The sequence below is a fragment of the Pan troglodytes genome, chromosome 2 (genome assembly GCF_028858775.2).
Source record: "Pan troglodytes isolate AG18354 chromosome 2, NHGRI_mPanTro3-v2.0_pri, whole genome shotgun sequence".
Taxonomy (NCBI): Eukaryota; Metazoa; Chordata; class Mammalia; order Primates; family Hominidae; genus Pan; species Pan troglodytes.
The window spans coordinates 74,962,657-74,980,823 of record NC_086015.1 but is presented as its reverse complement, the minus strand read 5'-3'; the positions used below and the strand labels follow the sequence as shown (position 1 = coordinate 74,980,823).

At 39.7% G+C, this 18,167-nt stretch overlaps 1 protein-coding gene across 37 annotated transcripts in view; it reads left to right on the top strand.

The window, feature by feature from the left end:
- Window positions 1-18,167, top strand: part of FOXP1 (forkhead box P1) — a 629,627-nt gene that overhangs the window by 597,013 nt on the left and 14,447 nt on the right. For 21 of the 37 annotated variants that reach the window (XM_054682054.1, XM_063806001.1, XM_024355236.3 and 18 more), the window contains 6 exons: window positions 604-687; window positions 10,567-10,768; window positions 10,874-10,953; window positions 11,553-11,654; window positions 15,869-15,990; window positions 17,734-17,803. In XM_054682054.1, the coding sequence (XP_054538029.1) occupies window positions 604-687; window positions 10,567-10,768; window positions 10,874-10,953; window positions 11,553-11,654; window positions 15,869-15,990; window positions 17,734-17,803 (660 nt within the window). Of the gene's footprint in view, window positions 1-603; window positions 688-10,566; window positions 10,769-10,873; window positions 10,954-11,552; window positions 11,655-15,868; window positions 15,991-16,364; window positions 16,535-17,733; window positions 17,804-18,167 lie in introns of all 37 variants that reach the window. The other 16 variants (XM_054682057.2, XM_001140832.8, XM_063806002.1 and 13 more) reach the window with 5 other exon arrangements.

Below are 18,167 nucleotides of genomic sequence, written 5' to 3'. Positions count from 1 at the left end.
CTTAAATTATTAAGATGAGACTAGCACATAGCAGGTACTCAAATCTTGAGTAAATTGAATGAGCAAGCTTGTTCTACACTCGTTTGAAAATGGGAACCTGTCATCCCTTGGAGCCTGCTCCTGGCCTGCTAATATCATTTGCCAGCACTGTCTTAATCTATGCCTACCTGTTAAGAAAGATGAAGCTAATTTTGCGTAAATGTATCCATCGGTCTAGGAGTTTTTCCACAACCACAACAGATGAATTTATGGGTTTTAGCTACCTAGCTCACTTTCCCTTGGCTTTTCTCATGAATAAGGTTGGTTAATAGGCATGATTCACATTTGTCTTTTAGCTGTCTGTGTTCCATGGGACTGCGTGGTGCCAGCAGGTCTAGAACTTCCCAGTTAAAGTCTAATGCATCTTGTGTTGAGAAATCTCACACCAACACCTCCGGTTACTTCGAGTTTGGCAATGGTCATGTAGATTTCAAAAACAAGCAATGAAAATTATTTTATCATGTGCTGTGGTGCCATAGCGTAATTTGTAATATGTATCATTTTTGGTGTTAAGAGCCATGCATCTTTATTCAGAGAAATAACAAAGCATTTTCTTCCTGCCAGCTTGCAAAAGACAAAGAGCGCCTGCAAGCCATGATGACCCACCTGCATGTGAAGTCTACAGAACCCAAAGCCGCCCCTCAGCCCGTAAGTATTGATCCCCACCAAGGGGAAAAAAACAAAACTCACAGTATTCCTTTTCTACTTCCCCACCCCAAACGGAGGAAGGAGGACCAGTCTACTTTGGTGGAGCTTTGAGTTTTGAGGGCCTTAGATTCATGCGACTGTTTCTGGTTACCCTTTATGATGAAGGTCATATGCTAGGCATTTGGGGAGATACAGGATGATTCAGATATGGTCCTTGCCCATAAGACTCAAGCACCCAGCTCTTCTTTAAAGGCAGAATGATTGGTGCCCAAGCAAGGTACTGAAATGCATTATGAGAGCTCCCTGGAAAAAGAAAATCTTTCTGAATGGTAGGAACGCAGAGAAGACAGCTAAACCATGACAGCAAAGCAAAGAGGCATTTCAGCTCGGGTAAGCTGAGAGACAGTGGTGTGTAGGAAAAAGAGCAGGGAGTAGTCCAGAGGAAAGACATAGGAAACCTAGTGTTGGAATAGTCAGAGGCTAAATTATGGAGAGGCTCTAATGGTTACTAAGGAGTTTGAAATGAAAATTATTCCTTCACAGGAGACCAAACACAGTACACTGAAATTACATTTAATTTGTAAGAATCTCCTCTTTCTTGCCTTATTCCCTTTTACTGGACCTTGAAGGGTGTCATCCCAGCACAGGCTGTTAATATCGAAGCAGAAGGATCGTGTCTGAACCTAAAAGTTTGTCTTGGACCTCCTTCCTTGTAATAAATCGATCTCTTTAATGGTCATATTCCTCTTACATTTCTAAAATTCTCCTAGTAGCTTTAACTGATTATTCAAAATGGAGACAGTGCTTTGCTTCTTGATTTTAAGATTTGTAAAATTTAAAGGTACACTGCCTTTATTTGATTTTGCTTGGAGTCACTGTGTGAAAATTAATTGAGCGTTGACAATCTATAGTTAGTACCAGCGATTTTAATCAATATGCAATGATGCAGCGTAATGGCAAAGTATTGGTTTATCTGTTTTGACTGATTTTTTTCTATAAATAAAGCAAACATACACCCATATATGTATGATTTATGGTGATAGAAATAAAACGGAGTCAGACTATTAACCCAGCAAATATGGTAGCCTGCCAAGATGCAGTTGGCAGGAAAATTAATGTCTGAAACAGAACACATTACTGAGATATAGGACATAAAATCATTAAACACTTCGTGCATCCACTTTTACTAGGAAGGAGTCCTTAGTTTCCGTGTATTTTACAGTAAATGGCTGTAGGACTAGATGTGTAGGCTACCAAAAAGAAAGGAAAAAAAGAACCAGGTCATTCACTGTTGTGGCATCAGTAGTCAGCTGTGCTATTTCTAGCAACCCCTCCTTCTAGAACCCAGCTAAGCAAAATGGTGAGCCTCTGAGACAACTTGGCTGAAGTCATCTCGAAGAAGCGTAGCCAATTGCACAGGGCATTCACTGCCTTGGAACTTTTTGAAAGTCTTCAGATGGCTTTAGTGAAATGGTTTTCCCAGATTGAAGGGTTCAAATCTTTGCACCTAGCAACAAGCGAGAGAATGAGATTATCTCTGTCTTCCTCCACGGATTAAAAACAGTGATAGGATAATGGTTGGACCCAGCACTGTAGGCCTGGATCTTGGGGCTTCTTGGGAAGAGGAAGGATACAATTAAAGATAAGGAACTACAAAACCCCGTAGGGCGCTTGGCGAGTGACCGGGCTGGGTGTTGGCAGAGAGCACCATGTGTGTAAGCCCCTGTGGGCCACAAAAGGACCATTGGGATTCTTCACGTGGACCAGTGTTAAGCAGCCGGTAAACAGGGAAAAGCATGGGGGGAGGTGAACAGGGATGGAAGGTTTGTCTTGATTAGTATTAAAAAAAAATGTTTTACATTCTAGAAAATTATAACTTTGAAGGGGACCTCCTACTAAATTTATTTTTAACTGCTCTATTGAAAATTCTCTACCACTAGTCAACATTATCTCTTAGTAGCTCAGCACAGTATTTCTTTATTAAAAGAAATCGGCACGAATATTTTTGACTGAAAAATTAATAGCTTTTGAATTCATACACAGCAGGTTTTCTTTTGCAAAGAAGTCCAATATCGCTGCACAGCACTTCTATAACCATTTATTTAGAGTCCAAGTCAAACCTTTGACAGCTAGAGCAGCGCTACAAGCCAATATAAAGAACTCCAAGATGTAAACCAACAATAGGCCGTCTGTGTGAGGTTTGCCATTGTCAAATACATAGATTGTTTGGATTAGTTTATGTAAATGTACTGTTGTATTACCCTTTGAAAAAAAAAAAAGATCACATTTGTGTATGAAAAGTGGTTCCCTTCACAGGCAGCATTATAAATTCCTTATCCTTTAACTTACATGTAAGAAGTAAAAATTGGTGCCTGACAAGCAGATATTGTGTGACACTCTGTTGTCGGAGTGAACCTGCCTTCTTTTCATTTATTGGAAAATAGAAAATTTTATTAAAGATACCATCTTATAAATCAGGAATTATTAAAATATGTATAGGTGAGGCATTGGGAAATTAATTATAAAAGGTAGACGTGTAATGTTTTGCATATATTTTCACTTCTTTGCCAAAAAGAAAAAAAAAAAAGGCACACACATACAGCAAACCCTTGATGCTTTCAACTTTAAGGGCCCAGAGCTATCTGGTGACTGATTCTCATGTGCAAAATATTCCCTGCAGTCTGTAATTAATTTATTCCGCCCTAAATAATAGAATGCATGGCGTTTGTTTGAATGAGTATCCTTCTAGAATCTTTAATTTGAAACAAGCAGTCACCAGGATTCAAATCTAACCATAGATGGGGACTTTCATGTTACAACCTTGCCAGTAAGTTCATGAAGCTTTTTCTTTTTTCCATTTCTGTGTAGAAGAAACCTCGTGTTTATTTTAAAATTCTTAGTCACTAAGTGATAGAATGCTTTGCTGTAAATGTTGCTTTTCACTAAATGCCATTTGGGTGTTAAGTGTCATTTGCTGTATCCAATCATCCAACCAGTCCTCATTTCATTGCATCAAAGAAACTGCTAAAACGTTCTTAGATTGTTTTTACATCAGCTCATAGACGCATTTTCTGGATCTTATTGTGGGACTCATCAGATTTGGATAGTTAGAGGATACGCTCATCTCGGGAAGGTGCCCAAGTTTTTGGACATGGATCTGAGGAAGAAAGCTTATGGGTGAACTGGGGCAGGAGCTCACGGGCTTCCCATCGCTCAGACTCCTTCGACGGCCTTTCTTCCTGCTTGCTGTCACATCTCTTTAAACCTAAGTAAAATCTTCCTTTCAGAACAAAACCAAAGACTCAAGGTGCAGTTTGGTTATGGAAAGGGAATTTCTGCATTTAAAATCAAACTATTCCATCAACAAATATTTCTTGAGCATGTGACATACGTGACAAGTAGTCAGTCACGTGAGCAAGGCCCATCCCTGCCGTGGAGGTGTTCAGAGTCTGGTAAAAGAAATAACAGATAACTACATACATACTCACACAGTCTCACTTTCCGTGAATTGCACTACCTGTAAGTAGAACAGCTGACCCAGAATGGTAAAGTCAGGGGAGACTGCTGGGAGAAATGATGTCTAAGCTGAAACCTACAAGATGAGCAGGAAGAAATGGTAAGAGGTCAGCCTTGTGAACCTTTCCTTAGGTTAAGAGTGGGTGCACAAATCGGTCCCTCTGATTGGTGAGTATCAGTGTAGAGGAAGAAAAGGAATAGCCAACATCAGTTAAGGCAAGCTTTTCAAACTTTTAATTTTATAAAGACTGGACCCTGCGTGGACGTATGTAGTATGTGTAAGTTGACCAGAGCAGCCCTAAGTTCTAGCTATCAGGTACATAGAGCAGAAAAGCAGTTCTTACATTTAGAATGGCCACATTTCTTGTTATTTTAAAAGATTCTATTCTTTTCTATGGAAAGAAAAGCAAAAACAATAGTAAACTGCCCTAATGAAAATGATTGATATTCTTTTGTTCCAGACTCAGTAAACATTCTCAAAGTAAACACCCAAATGTCTTGCTTGGAGGTTAATTTCTCCGTGCTTACTCTGTGGAGAATTTGCCAAGATACTTCATTTGAGGGAGGGAGTGAAAAACTAAGAGGACAAAACAAAAACAAAAAGAAACATGTCTGTGGTATGATGACTTTATTAAATTACTACGGATTTCTTAAAAAGACTTTTCACACTCTGTCATTATGTCAGGAAAACACTGTAAATCGTATTTTATAATACTGAGTACATGAGAAGAACGCTTTGCTTTAGGGTATTCCTGCACATCAGAGAACAACTTCTGCTCCTGGAGAAACCACATTCTTTTAGATTTGGTGGGCACGTAATTACAGTGTAGGTGGTATATTCTTCTTGACGAAAATCTTATAAAGCACTTACAGGAACTTGGATATTTGTAATGAAATACAGTATTAGATTTTCATTTTTATACATTTTCTTTTGCTCTAACCATAGCCATTAGGACTGTTTTGAAAGAGGTTTTAGCTCCTATAAAAACAAAGTGCCTCCCCGAAAAGAAAGGGTCTTTTAACTCTTCAAGGATCATTTGGGCTGCCTGGGTCCTTGCTTTAGAGTTGGAGAAATAATATTATTAAGCAGTCATAAAAAGGGATTCTTAGGCACAATACACAAAAGCTGTTTTATATACTGTTTTTCATTTAGTGCCCCCCCACCAACCTTTCAACTAGAGTTTTTTTGTTTTTGCTTTTAGTATCCCTGCCAGTACCACCACCTTCTAAGTCATAACCTTCCACGAGTTCGCTTCTCTAAAACAGGGCCAGGCTGAGATGGGAAAGGAAAGGAAAGGAAAGGCTTGTAACAAAGGCTGCCACCCACTGTCCTGCCCTCCGCACGGCCTGGTAACGTCCCTCCAGCCTCAGAAAGGCCGTCTCTGAACTCAGTGATTCATGCCCAGAAATGACACTGCCATGCAGTTAAAGCAGGACTTGAGCTGGCTCAGGCCAGTAAAACAAGAGCAGAAAAACAAGTTCTGTGAGCCCGAAAGTCCCTACTATGCAGTTGTGTCCCTTGGTGTTTGGGTTTCAGGTTTGTCTTTTGTTCTCAGAATCTGTTTTCATGTGAGGCAAGAGCACAAACAAAAATAAAAATGAGTTCTTATGGGAATACTTACAAGTCTGTTTCTGTCAGGGGTTTACATCAGCAGTTTATTTTTTTAATGTGAGTGACTCATCATCTTTAAACAGGAGGGGAGATGATTACTGTTAAAAACTAAAGATTAATTAATTAAAAAAAAAAAGGGACTAAGCAGAATAGTGGGTAGCCAACCAAGTTTGAATAGTTTCGATGGCTAAAAGAAAAGCTGATGCCTGAGAGTACAAATAAATTTAAAAAATAAAACCCTACAGCAATTTTAAATGACATAAGAATTTAACTTTTGGCCAGAGTTTCAAAGAGATTATCTTTGCTGAAATCATCACATGATGGAAACTTGCCATGTAGAAAATATCAGAGTTACTGACTTTTCTAAACATAGCAACTTCTTTTAAATAGAAAATGAACACAATAAGAAAAATAGGCTTTCCATCAGGAAAAGAAACCCTCCCAGTCCATTCCCTTCCTGCTCCATGCCCCAGAAAAAATTATCTTTTAAAACCTGAACTGCAATCAGAAACACAAAGCACATATGCTTTCATTTCTAATTGATGATTACATTAAGATTTAATAGTTTACAATTAAGATGAATATTTCAAGATTACAGCAAAAACACACACCATTCCCCATTTGCTCTTCTGTTCTAAGTCTGTAATTAATTTTTTTTGGGGGGGCACTCTTTTTTCAAAGAGGCCTTAATTAAAAGAGCAGGTTTGGTTTGAACACAGAGCCTGTTTTGAATCTTTCTTCTCCATTCTTTCTTTCTCAACCTTCCCTTTCGAAGATGGTTTCTCCTCAAGACAAGCATGTGATCATCAAACAGAAGTTTAAAAGTTAAGAAACTTCTGTACCAGTTGACAAGGTTGACATTTCATTAACTTGTTGGTTCAGCCTTCAAATGATTTTGTGTGGCATAGCACCCTGTGTTTGCAGTGTACAGCTTTTTCTTCTTCCTTCCCTCACGGGCTAGTCATGTTTAATTTGGAATCTGGGCTCCTTTGGCAAATTAGCAATTAGAACAATTTTGTGGGAATATGTATATGTGTCATTAGTTTTCCTGCAAATTAATAGCAAGGGCAGAGGTCAGGCAGAAATTTTCCACTTGACTGCAGCTCCTCTATTGAGACTTGGCACTTGGTTTTGGAATGGCCACAGCTGCTCTCAGCCACCCTCTTCCTCTAGGAACTGTCTTTTAATTAGTTTACCTCATAGCCATCATTACAAATATTACTGCCTCCCCTCCTCGAAATAAAATTACTGTTTCTACAAAATATTCCAGTGACATCTTGCACCACTGCACATTGATGGTGGGGTCAGTCGAATGCAGCATTTAATCATTAGATCACCTCCATCCGCGTCTCCTAATTAGAGTCCTTACAATACATTTTTATCTGGTAATTAGCTGAGATTGGCTGCTTCCTCTGTGGCTTATTAGAGACAGCCCAGCAGTGGGTGTGAATCACGGTGTCATTTGTCAAGCCTGGTAAGCCCCCTCTCTGCTCTCTTCTGGCTCAGTATTTATTCCCAATTGCTAATGTTCAAAAGCCTCCAGAAAATTCTACCTTCATCTCTTCTTTGTGGATTGTGCTAACTTGGAGGGATTTTATTTTTCGCTGTTGCTTTTTTTTTTTTTTTTTTTGGTAGAAAGAGTCCTAGTGGTGAGATCTTGGTAATAGCTACAAGACTCACATCCTTTCGGCATTTTGATGACATTTTACTGTGGGATTTGTCTATTCTTCTTAGCTGTGAACACCCAAAAAGATGGGCTTGCACTTGCTGAATGAGTTTTGATTTCTGACAATGAAACTGGAACTCAGTTAACTTGGTGATCTTCCTCCCAAAACTGAAAGGGAGCAGGCATGAAGGACATTTGTGTTTGTAATTTTCATTGCATCTTTCAGAAAGCCACAGTGTTTAGGGAAAAGTTCTTAAACTGAAAAGAGAAGCCAAGAAGTATAGTCAGTCCTCAGAGCTGCTTTGTGGTTACTGTGTACCTTTGCCCTTTGACTGACGTATGTGTTTGATGGTAAGCGCTTCAAGGGCAGCAATTAGCTGTTTTTGTCATTGTAGGACTAACTGCCTTATATTTGCTCAGTTACATGTGTTGATTGTCATGCATAAGCAGGGATAAAATGCTCTGCACGGAATCTTTTCCAAAAATGAGCATACAGAAAAATGAAACTGGTTAGTGTTCATTTTTCCTATTAACTAGGCATAAGATGATTATACAAAGGACCTAGAATCATACAAGTGTGTGGTTTGACCTTGGGTCTGGGTTGGGAATATGGGCAAATTATTTAATCTCTCCAAGCCTCAGTTTGCTTATCTGTAAAGTATGAGTAATAACATCTCAGATATTAGTGGTGGTATGAGAATTAAAGGAGACCACACAGTGGCAGGTGGTTTAAAACATGATTTTTACAAATGTTACCCATGACTTTCCAAAGCGCTCTGAGATTCTTAGGCTTAGCAGCGTCTGAATTATAAAAGCTGTATATTTATGAGCATTAGCCTTTCATGCACTAATTTCCTTGACCCTTTGCTTGGGCTGATGCTTATACGTACTGTTCCTGGACTTGGTCAGTGATTAAGGCCCGAGGTGAAGAAGAGGTCAGCCCCAACTCTTCCCCGCTTGGCTTCTCAGCTCTGCCCCATCCTGCGGCTGCTACTCTGAACTGTTCACACTTAGTTTGCAAATGTGTGTCAGAAAGCCAGGTTTCCAGCATTATAGAGAAAAACCCGCTCATGGCATCTGCTCAGCTTGCTGGGGCATTTGTAAGGGCAGTGCCATCTCCAGAGCTTGCTCTTCGCAGGCATTGTCTCTTGCTCACCGAGTCAACATGCTACGCTGAAAATAAAAAGGAAAGCACAACTCAAAGCTCACAACATTCTGTTTCCAGCGCCATGTTTACATTTTTCCATTAGTATTTCTTCATGATATTTGATCTTTCTTTTCTTCAGGTTCATTGCTTTTTTATGAAACTCTCCTGAAACATATTAGAGAGGATTCTCAGGCCCCCCCTCCCTTTTTTTTTTTTAACTAGAGTATGAGTAAAGGTCGAGTCTTCCCAACATATTGGAACTCTCTTTTAATAAGTTCTCTGATTATGATCTCAGAGGAATCTCATTTTTAATACCTTCCACAAATACTGCCTTGTACTTAAGACTGACTATAGCAATGGTGAATTAGACTTGGTGAAATAGACTTACTATGGTAAGTGATTTGAAATCTGGTTTGAGAAAATATTACCAAGTAAGCCTACTTTGCTGAAGTTTATTGGATTTTAGGGTGGGTCTGTGTATCTGAGACAGCACATACACAGTAATACATACGCTGAAAACAACCAAATTCTTCAGCATTGCCAGGCGTAAAATAATATTTCTGTTGCAACAAATTTTGGGGAAGGGTTATGCCTTTTAGTATTTGTAAGAACAGTACTTTAAGGTGAAGATAAGAAAGATAAATTGAAACAGTGCTCATTAATTTTTTTCTTTTCTTTTTTTTTTTTTTTTTTTTTTGAGGTAGAGTCTCACTCTATCAATCACCCAGGCTGGAATGCAGTGGTGATCTCAGCTCACTGCAACCTCTGCCTCCCAGACTCAAGCTATCTTCCCACCTCAGCCTCCTAAGTAGCTGGGACTACAGGCATGTGCCACCACACATGGCTAATGTGTGTGTGTGTGTGTGTGTGCGTTAATAGAGACAGAGTTTCACCATGTTGTCCAGCCTGGTTTCAAACTCCTGGACTGAAGAGATCCTCCCACCTCAGCCTCCCAAGGTGTTGGGATTACAGGTGTGAGCCACCGTGCCCGGCCTATTTTATTCTCTTCTACTTCAAATAAATAAGTAATATTCATTTCCTAACTTGAAGCAGATTATTTCCCATTTTATAGAACATTCAAAACTTGAAGGAAAAAAATCAAAAACCTCAGTTCCAGATCTCCCATATTCTATAAAAGAATGTCACAATAAAAAAAATTAACAGATCCCAAGCCAGTATTTGATAGATTTAATAAAGGTTATTCGTAATGCTGTTAAGGATTATTTTCTGCCAACTGATTGATAGAAACAAATGACAGCTTGTGGGGTCAGGCCCATTGTGTTTAATATGAGTAATAGGCCACACATATTTGCAGGAGTTCTCGTCATCCACGAAGCTGCATGAGGGAGCTCAGTAGGCTCTTCCTGGGCTGTCTAGTATGGTAGCTACTAGCCACCTGGGGCTCTTTCCATTTAAATTTATTAAAGTTTAATTTTAATAAAAATCAAGTAAAAACAGCTCTTTGGTTGTGCTAGCATATTGCAGAAATTCTGCTGGACGCTTCAGATCTACACCAGCGTATCCCAACTGGTGTCACCTAAAATATTCAGCTTCACTGGTATTGCTAATGACTTCTCTCCCTCTTTGAGGTTGACAAGGCCTGATGGGCGATTAAAGCCTATAGGTGAGACATCACAATGAAATAAATGTCTTGACTCAGGGTTTCTCACACTCCCTCAGGTAGGTAACCCCTTTTTGAGCCTGTAAACACCCATGTAGCAGCCTTTGGAAAAGAGGCCGCTGCCAGAGATATCTTACACTACATCCTAAGTGAATTCACGCAGGACTCACCTTGTGTTGCGGTTCATGGTAAACATATCATCTACGTAGAGGAAGAAACAGTGCCCATGCATCCTCTGTGTTACTCCTGCTAGATGTGGTTCCTGGGTTGCTCTGGTTTTCTGAAGGTCTTCTAAGACGTTGTTTTTTTCCTTGCAGTTGAATCTGGTATCAAGTGTCACTCTCTCCAAGTCCGCATCGGAGGCTTCTCCACAGAGCTTACCTCATACTCCAACGACCCCAACCGCCCCCCTGACTCCCGTCACCCAAGGCCCCTCTGTCATCACAACCACCAGCATGCACACGGTGGGACCCATCCGCAGGCGGTACTCAGACAAATACAACGTGCCCATTTCGTCAGGTAGATACTCCACCTTTTGCCTCACGTAGAGTTGTAATCTGCAATTCTTGTAGACCAGCCCCTTTTTAAAAAGTGATAATTAATAGGACAATGATTCTTATTCAGCAGATATTGCGCAGAACCAAGAATTTTATAAGAATGCAGAAGTTAGACCACCATTTACATATGCATCTTTAATTAGGCAGGTAAGTAAATAACACAGTATATGAAATTCTGTCAGAAGGTATATGTGTACATGGATATATATTGATGAAGTAGATTTAAAACCGTTTAGTATGCAAGCATGCTGAAACCTTTTCTATAAGGTTTTTTAAAACTGCAATATATAACATAATTGCTTTTGATTAAGTATTACAATACGATGTGATTATTAGGAAATTCATTTCACACAACAGTGAAAATGAGCCTGTTTAAAGATGGCAAGTCAATTATCACAAGCTACAGTAATCTCTGATCCCTAGAATTAATCTGAGCTCTAAATAATTACTGAGCTTTAATCAGCTAGTGAAATGTTTTGCATTTCTCTTTGATTCTGCTTTATGAATGACTAATAAATTAATATTTCTGTACGGAAACAGAAATAAAAACTCAAAACAATTAGATAATTCCATTTTGAATTTTGCTATTGAACTGTTAAATACAACCGTTAATCTTAGATCATTTTGTAAAACCTTTCTCAGGATTTAGCTCTGAATCACAGTGATTTTATATTTTCGAGAAACTGTGTAATGACGACTCTGCTGATTTGGTCATAAATTATCTTCTGTTACATTTTGCTTCACAGGCCATTCTCGAATCTCCAGAAAAGCAGCTAACACTAAATGAGATCTATAACTGGTTCACACGAATGTTTGCTTACTTCCGACGCAACGCGGCCACGTGGAAGGTAAGCTTTCTCAGGCCTGCTTATTCTTGGATCTTGACGTTCATAGAACAGTTTGTTGTTGATAAAATGCAGTTGTGCTATAAGGAAGCTACATTTATATTGTTTTGATACTCTTAAAGTGTCCAATCTCTAGGTGTATTTGATTGGGAAAATAGTGCCGTTGTGGTTGAAATGCTCTGATGGAAGACTCCCATTATACCAGCATCAGCAGTGTGGAGGGGCCAGCCAGTAAAGTGATCTCTCTGGTTGGAATATGTAGAGAAAAGGAGACAACACCGTCGCCCAGAAGTGGAGGTTGCCATATTACTTGCACAAACCTCATGCCCTTAGGTCTTCAACCACAGCCGATATTTGCAGAGATGTTATCTCCAGAGATGGAACCTGGAGAAATGACCAAATTTGACACAGCCTTCAATGGTTGGATAAATAGCTCATTAACCCAATTAGTAGAGAAAGCTGTGCAATCCAAGCACTAGCACTGTTTGTAGGAGTTATTAATGGAGAACACAATGTATTATTAAGGGGTAGGGATTTTTGTTTTTCTTTTTTTGGTTTTAAGTCAAGAGATTGTCAGCCAGGCACAGTGGCTCATGCCTATAATCCCAGCACTTTGGGAGGCTAAGGCAAGAGGATCACTTGAGCTCAGGAGTTAGAGACCAGCCTGGGCAACGTAGCAAGACCCTGTCTCTACCAAAAAAAATTCAATAAATTAGCCAGGCATGGTGGCATGCACCTGTGGTCAACAGCTACTCCAGAGGCAGAGGTGGGACGATTGCTTGAGGCAAGGAGGTTGAGGCTGCAGTGAGCCCTGTTCATGCCACTGCACTCCAGCCTGGGCAACAGAGCAAGACCCTGTCTCAAAAAAAAAAAAAAGGAGATTGTCCGTCATAGATATACTAAGGAAGAAAAGTAGATTTCGAACTTGATTATAATACTATTTGCTGTAAAAACAAGTCAAATTGCATAGCTCTTTATTGGATGCCCCCAGCAGTGCTTGGGGTCATATATGGCTTACCTCATTCCCAGGTCAGCAGCTGGTTCAAAGATTCCACTGGTATTTACTCCCTTATATTAGATTGAGCCCTCACATATTTTTGGGCTTTCCCATTTTCAATTTCTTGGTGTCTAATATTCTTGCTTATAGAAGGGGACAGGTACACTCTGTCATTTGTATTTTTGCATTTTTTTTACCACCTGGAATTCTTGCAATCCCTGAAATCCAAAACATTTAGAGACATGTGATAACAAACATTTGAGGCTATTTTTACATGCCATTAATCTAAATATGATAAGGATGTGTTACAGGACACAAGGAAAACTTCCTTCGCTTGAAATAAATGCCTTCCTTGCTAATTCCTTAATTTTATACTGGAGAAAAACCAAAGCAAAAAACAGAAAAATACATTTCCTCTGTTAAGTTCCTGATAAATTAGCATTTTAAAAGAAAACGAATATAACCATAGAATTAATTCATCAACTTTACAGAGCTGTGAATATCCATTATGGCCCAAATTATCCTTTCATTTCCATTAAGACACATGGGCACTGAAGGGAACCTATGTTCAAAATCTTACCCTCTTTGCCTCAGCCTGCCTTGGGAGATAAAATATAAAAGGATCTTTAGCCGTGAATGCTTTAAAAAATTTAGGAAGTCGAAGCATGAGGCAGACATTTTCTTCAGATTGCCTTTTATAAATAGAAATGATGAAATTTAAAAATAATTACCAGTTGTGAATATAATATTTAAGCTTAGATCTTCAGATTGCACTTTTTTCATTTTGCAAACTGCAGGAAGAAGTGTCATTAATATAAACAGCCTTAGATGAAATAGTGACTCATAAATACGTATAATTTTCTGTACGTGTCCTTGTTTGTACCATGATCTTAGACAAAAGATGAAATGCCCAGTTAAAGTTATGACTGAAAAGAGCTTACACATCTTTTTTTGAAAACTCTTGACTTCTCGTTGCTTTCTGCTTTCTGCTTAGATGTGCAGTTTTGGAAAACAGAACTGAAGTTTTGGCTTTGTGTCTTTACTCACATGGTTATATTGCTCAACCTGATCTACAGAAATTATTTTGTCAAAAGTAGCTTTAAGACCTTTCAGTTCTGTACATTTTGATACTTATTTTAAAGCATCAAGCAGTGATTAGGATTAGGAGCAATGTTGACTTCTTTTCGAGTTATATCTCTTACATGTGTCATGCCCTGTCTGGATTTTTAAAGGAAATTGGCTTTGTCCATTTATTTATACCACCTCAATTTTGTTCCAGTAAATAACAGTAGACCTTCTATTGTATGCCTTTGGGCAATATATTTTTTAAAATGCAGCCAGATGCAGTGGCTCCTGCCTGTTGATCCCAGCACTTCAGGAGGCTGGAGGATCACTTGAGCCCAGGAGTTCAAGATCAGCCTGGGCAACATAGGAAGACCCCATCTCTACAAAAAATTTTTAAAATTAGCTGGGTGTGGTGACACATGTCTCTAGTCCCAACTACTCAGGAGGCTAAGGCAGGAGACTCGCTTGAGCCCAGGAATACAAGGCTTCAGTGAGCCATAATTGAACCACTGCACTCCAGTCAGGCAACAGAGCAAGACCTAGTTTCAAAAAAAGAAAAAAAAAAACTGCTTATTTAGACTAGACTGCAGTTTATATGCATAGAAAATTGTCCTATCAAGTGTATGACATGCCAAATGTTTTCAGTTTAGAGATTTTTATTTTTAAGCAAATCCTTCCAATTTTTTTGAATCAGGCGTGTCCTTTCATAGTCACCTGGGTATCTTGAACCGACCTCAATTATGCTGACATTACTCAAAAACTTCTTGGGAATTTATCCTGTGAATTCTCCTTTCAAGCAATTCATCACACCATGCATTAAAAAACTTGTCTCATTATCTTCTAAATATTCCATATCAGAAAAGAAAAATCATTATGTAGCTCGAATCCTCACAGCCACCAATTGTGATTGTCCAAAAACTGAAGCACCTCTCAGAGTATCAAGATTCACCACCATTAAGGATAATTCAGGAAGGAAATACTCCAGGTGGCAGAATGGGATGTGTTGGGGGGTGGGGGGGGGTGGTGTGCAAAATGCTTGTGCAATAGCAGTGTTGCTGGAATTGAGTGAGGACTTTACCCAGTGTGATGTATGTATCAACTTCTCAAGCCCCAATTGAGTCACCTACTGTTGAGTCATCTGCTTACTCTGAATAAGAAGAAAATTTTAAGTAAATGACCTGAATCTCTTTAGAATGTCTTCATGTCCAGCGTTGAGTCTGGATCCGTAAGTTTAACCAGGCGGGACTAAAGAAATGAAGCCTTGCTTGTTACTGTACCCAGTAAGGGTTGGGGATTCTTCTGAAACCCAAAGGAAAGATGAGATATTAAAAGCTCTTCACCCTTGAGTTGAGATCCTCCTTTTTGATAAATTATCGATGTTAAGGATCTCAGCTTAGGAATGGCCAGAAAGGACTTTTAACCATAAGCAAGATATGTCTGTAGAAACCATCAACTGTAGGAATATAGTCATTTTGCCATTGAGAGTTCCACTCGTGTTCCTTTGGCATTTACTCAGTGAAAATACTTGCCCATAGTTAGGGCCAACTCTCATATTCTGGAAGGTAAGACATAACATGATGATAGCTACTGATCTCTTGGTGGGGGGGGTCCATTCACCACCCCCCGATCCTTTGACTATACAAGGCGATACTCTCAACGGTAAAATCCACTTTAGAATTCTTCATAGGACCTCTGGAAGTTTTAAAAGCCAGAAGCCATCAAGAACAAAACTGTATTTAGCAGTATTAACCAAGTGTTCCTCTTTCGTGGTTTGAAAAAAATACCCCCTTTTTATGGGAGGTAGGTGGGCTTAAAAAGGGCAGTTTCATACTTTGCATGTGAAGTCACAGTAACATTTTCAGATTTGTACTCTGGAATCTATTTTGGGCTTGTATGCATATTAAAAAATATTTCTGCTGGTCAGTTATTACCAGAGACTAGACGAAAATGCCAAAGTACAATTAATTTATAATTTTGGTTTATTTTTGCTTTTGGAAAAGACATCCTTAACCATGAGAAGGTCCTCCACGGGGGTGGTAGCTACAGCTCTTGGGGATGGTTTTACAAATGTGGACTGTTAGGCTGAATTTACTGCTGTTTTTGGAGTCTTTTCTTATAGAAAATGTAAATGTTCTCTCTTTTATACTTGCTGCAGAATGCAGTGCGTCATAATCTTAGTCTTCACAAGTGTTTTGTGCGAGTAGAAAACGTTAAAGGGGCAGTATGGACAGTGGATGAAGTAGAATTCCAAAAACGAAGGCCACAAAAGATCAGTGGGTACGTCCACCATGTTTGAACTTCTTAGCCTAGCTTGGATTGTGCTAACAAGTATAACGTAGAGGCTTTGGCTGCTAGATGGTGTTAGACCAAAGAACTGGTTTCACGTTGTCTCAGTTAAGGGAAGCAAAAAAGCATTTCATCCCTCCTGTTTTGTATACCCACCAGTCCCCCTGCCCTGCTTGCTGGTCTTTGTTGCATCACATGCTAGTAGCTTTTAGGTGGCAATGCATATTAACCCTCACAAACCATTTGCTTATGCTTATTGCATTTTATTTTCTTTTTCCTGTTCCCTGTATTGGATGTCTGTTCTGCCCCCAACCCCGTCTCCTTTTGTTGCCACTCCATCTCCTTTGCTGCTGCTCCTATCCCAGGGTGCCATTCGCACCAACCTCTCACTGCATAAGTGCTTTATCAGAGTAGAGGATGAGTTTGGGTCCTTTTGGACAGTTGATGATGAAGAGTTTAAACGTGGCCGCCATATTCAACGAGGCCGTCCTCGCAAATACTGCCCCGATGAAAACTTTGACGAGCTTGTCGCACAGTAAGAGCCTTTACTTGCTTTTGTTTTTTTTTTCTGCTGTTGCTTTGGCTTTGCATGGTTGACTCATCCCATGTAGTTTTGCATTTCACCAATAGCAGTGCCACAGCTTTCTGCAACGAAACTAAATTGTGTGATTTGTACATGTATTGCTCTCGTTTCTCTTTGGAACACCAGTGCCTTGAATAATGCTTTTTTGACGTCTTTAATGCAAATATTCGTTGTATTTTGGTTCAGCAGCTTACGGGGACCCTAGAACTAAATACTTGTGCTTAACCCATAATCCCCCCTCTCTCCCCACCCCAAGTAAAAAGGGAATTTTTGGTTAGTTAAAATATGTGTATGCTATTGGGGTAGATTTCTTATTTGTTCACTCACTATAATAATACAAATGTAATGAAGTGAATGACTAAAATGTTCCAAGCATAGTAAAGAAATAGGTCATATTGCATACACTTCCTTTAAAGGCCACTGATAAATGTAGGTAATTGCCTACTGGGAGGCACCCTTTTCCCTCAGTATGCCCTATGTAATTTTTTAATATTTTTATCCTTACGAGGCTAGAGATTTTCTGACAACAGTATGTTAGTTTCATTTGGTCCGTGAATGGAGATGGCAGCAAATATTCTCAGACCCTCCCAGATCTGGCTACGACATCCCCTTATTTAGGAACGATCCTCCCCTGGCATACCCTACTCTCCATCGCCTGTTGGCAATAAACGTGCCTTGTGGATATTCCTTAAAAGCCTTCCTGCCATCCCTCTAGTAGTCACTGTAGAGTTCAAATCTCAAAGATGCTTAGGAGCCAAGATTCTCTCTGCTCACGCCCAGCAGCCCCTGCTGTGAGCGCACTGCCTTCCCCAGCACGACCTCCTAGGCTGCTGCCTTTCTGTTGGAGTCTGGAGTCAGGCTAACTCCTAAAAATCTGCAGAGAGGTCTCTGGAGGGAGGACCCAAGCCTGTTACTACCTAAGCCAGAATTTTACACCTAGTTTCCTTGAATAGAGAAGTCAAACCCCAGAGGTGTGCACACACACCCGCCCTGCAAATCAGTGACAGGGAGAAAGCCTGACTTTTCTTGGGTTTTGTTAGTGGGGGAAATTGCTGATTTGGAAGGGCACCAGCAAGCTTAAAACAAAACTTAGCTAGGAACTCAGGAGTCGACTGTGTTTAACTTTGAGTTTTTATGTTTTTCTTACACAGTAACCCTTCCCTTATAAAAAACATGCAGAGCAGCCACGCCTACTGCACACCTCTCAATGCAGCTTTACAGGTAAGATTAACGGCCGTCCCGAATATGCAGCAGAGGCACAGGTCTCCCCTACTCATTTCAAAATATATTAGCCTTGCTCTAATTAGATATTAAATTTTAATTCTGTTAAACTTTTTTCTTAAGTGCACAAAGCATCGTACTCCCTGGAGGCAAACACATCGGGCTGCTTCAGCATTAGCGGGATGCTTAGCATTTTGAATATTGTGGCAAAAAAATTAAAAGTTCACTTATTAATATTTATCAGCAGTATCATAATTTCCATCCTCTTATTTCAGAATTTCACTTGAGGCAAAAATACCACAAGTGTAATTACTCTAGCACAGCTATTAATGTGCTGGATGATAGGCCACTGCGTCACATGACC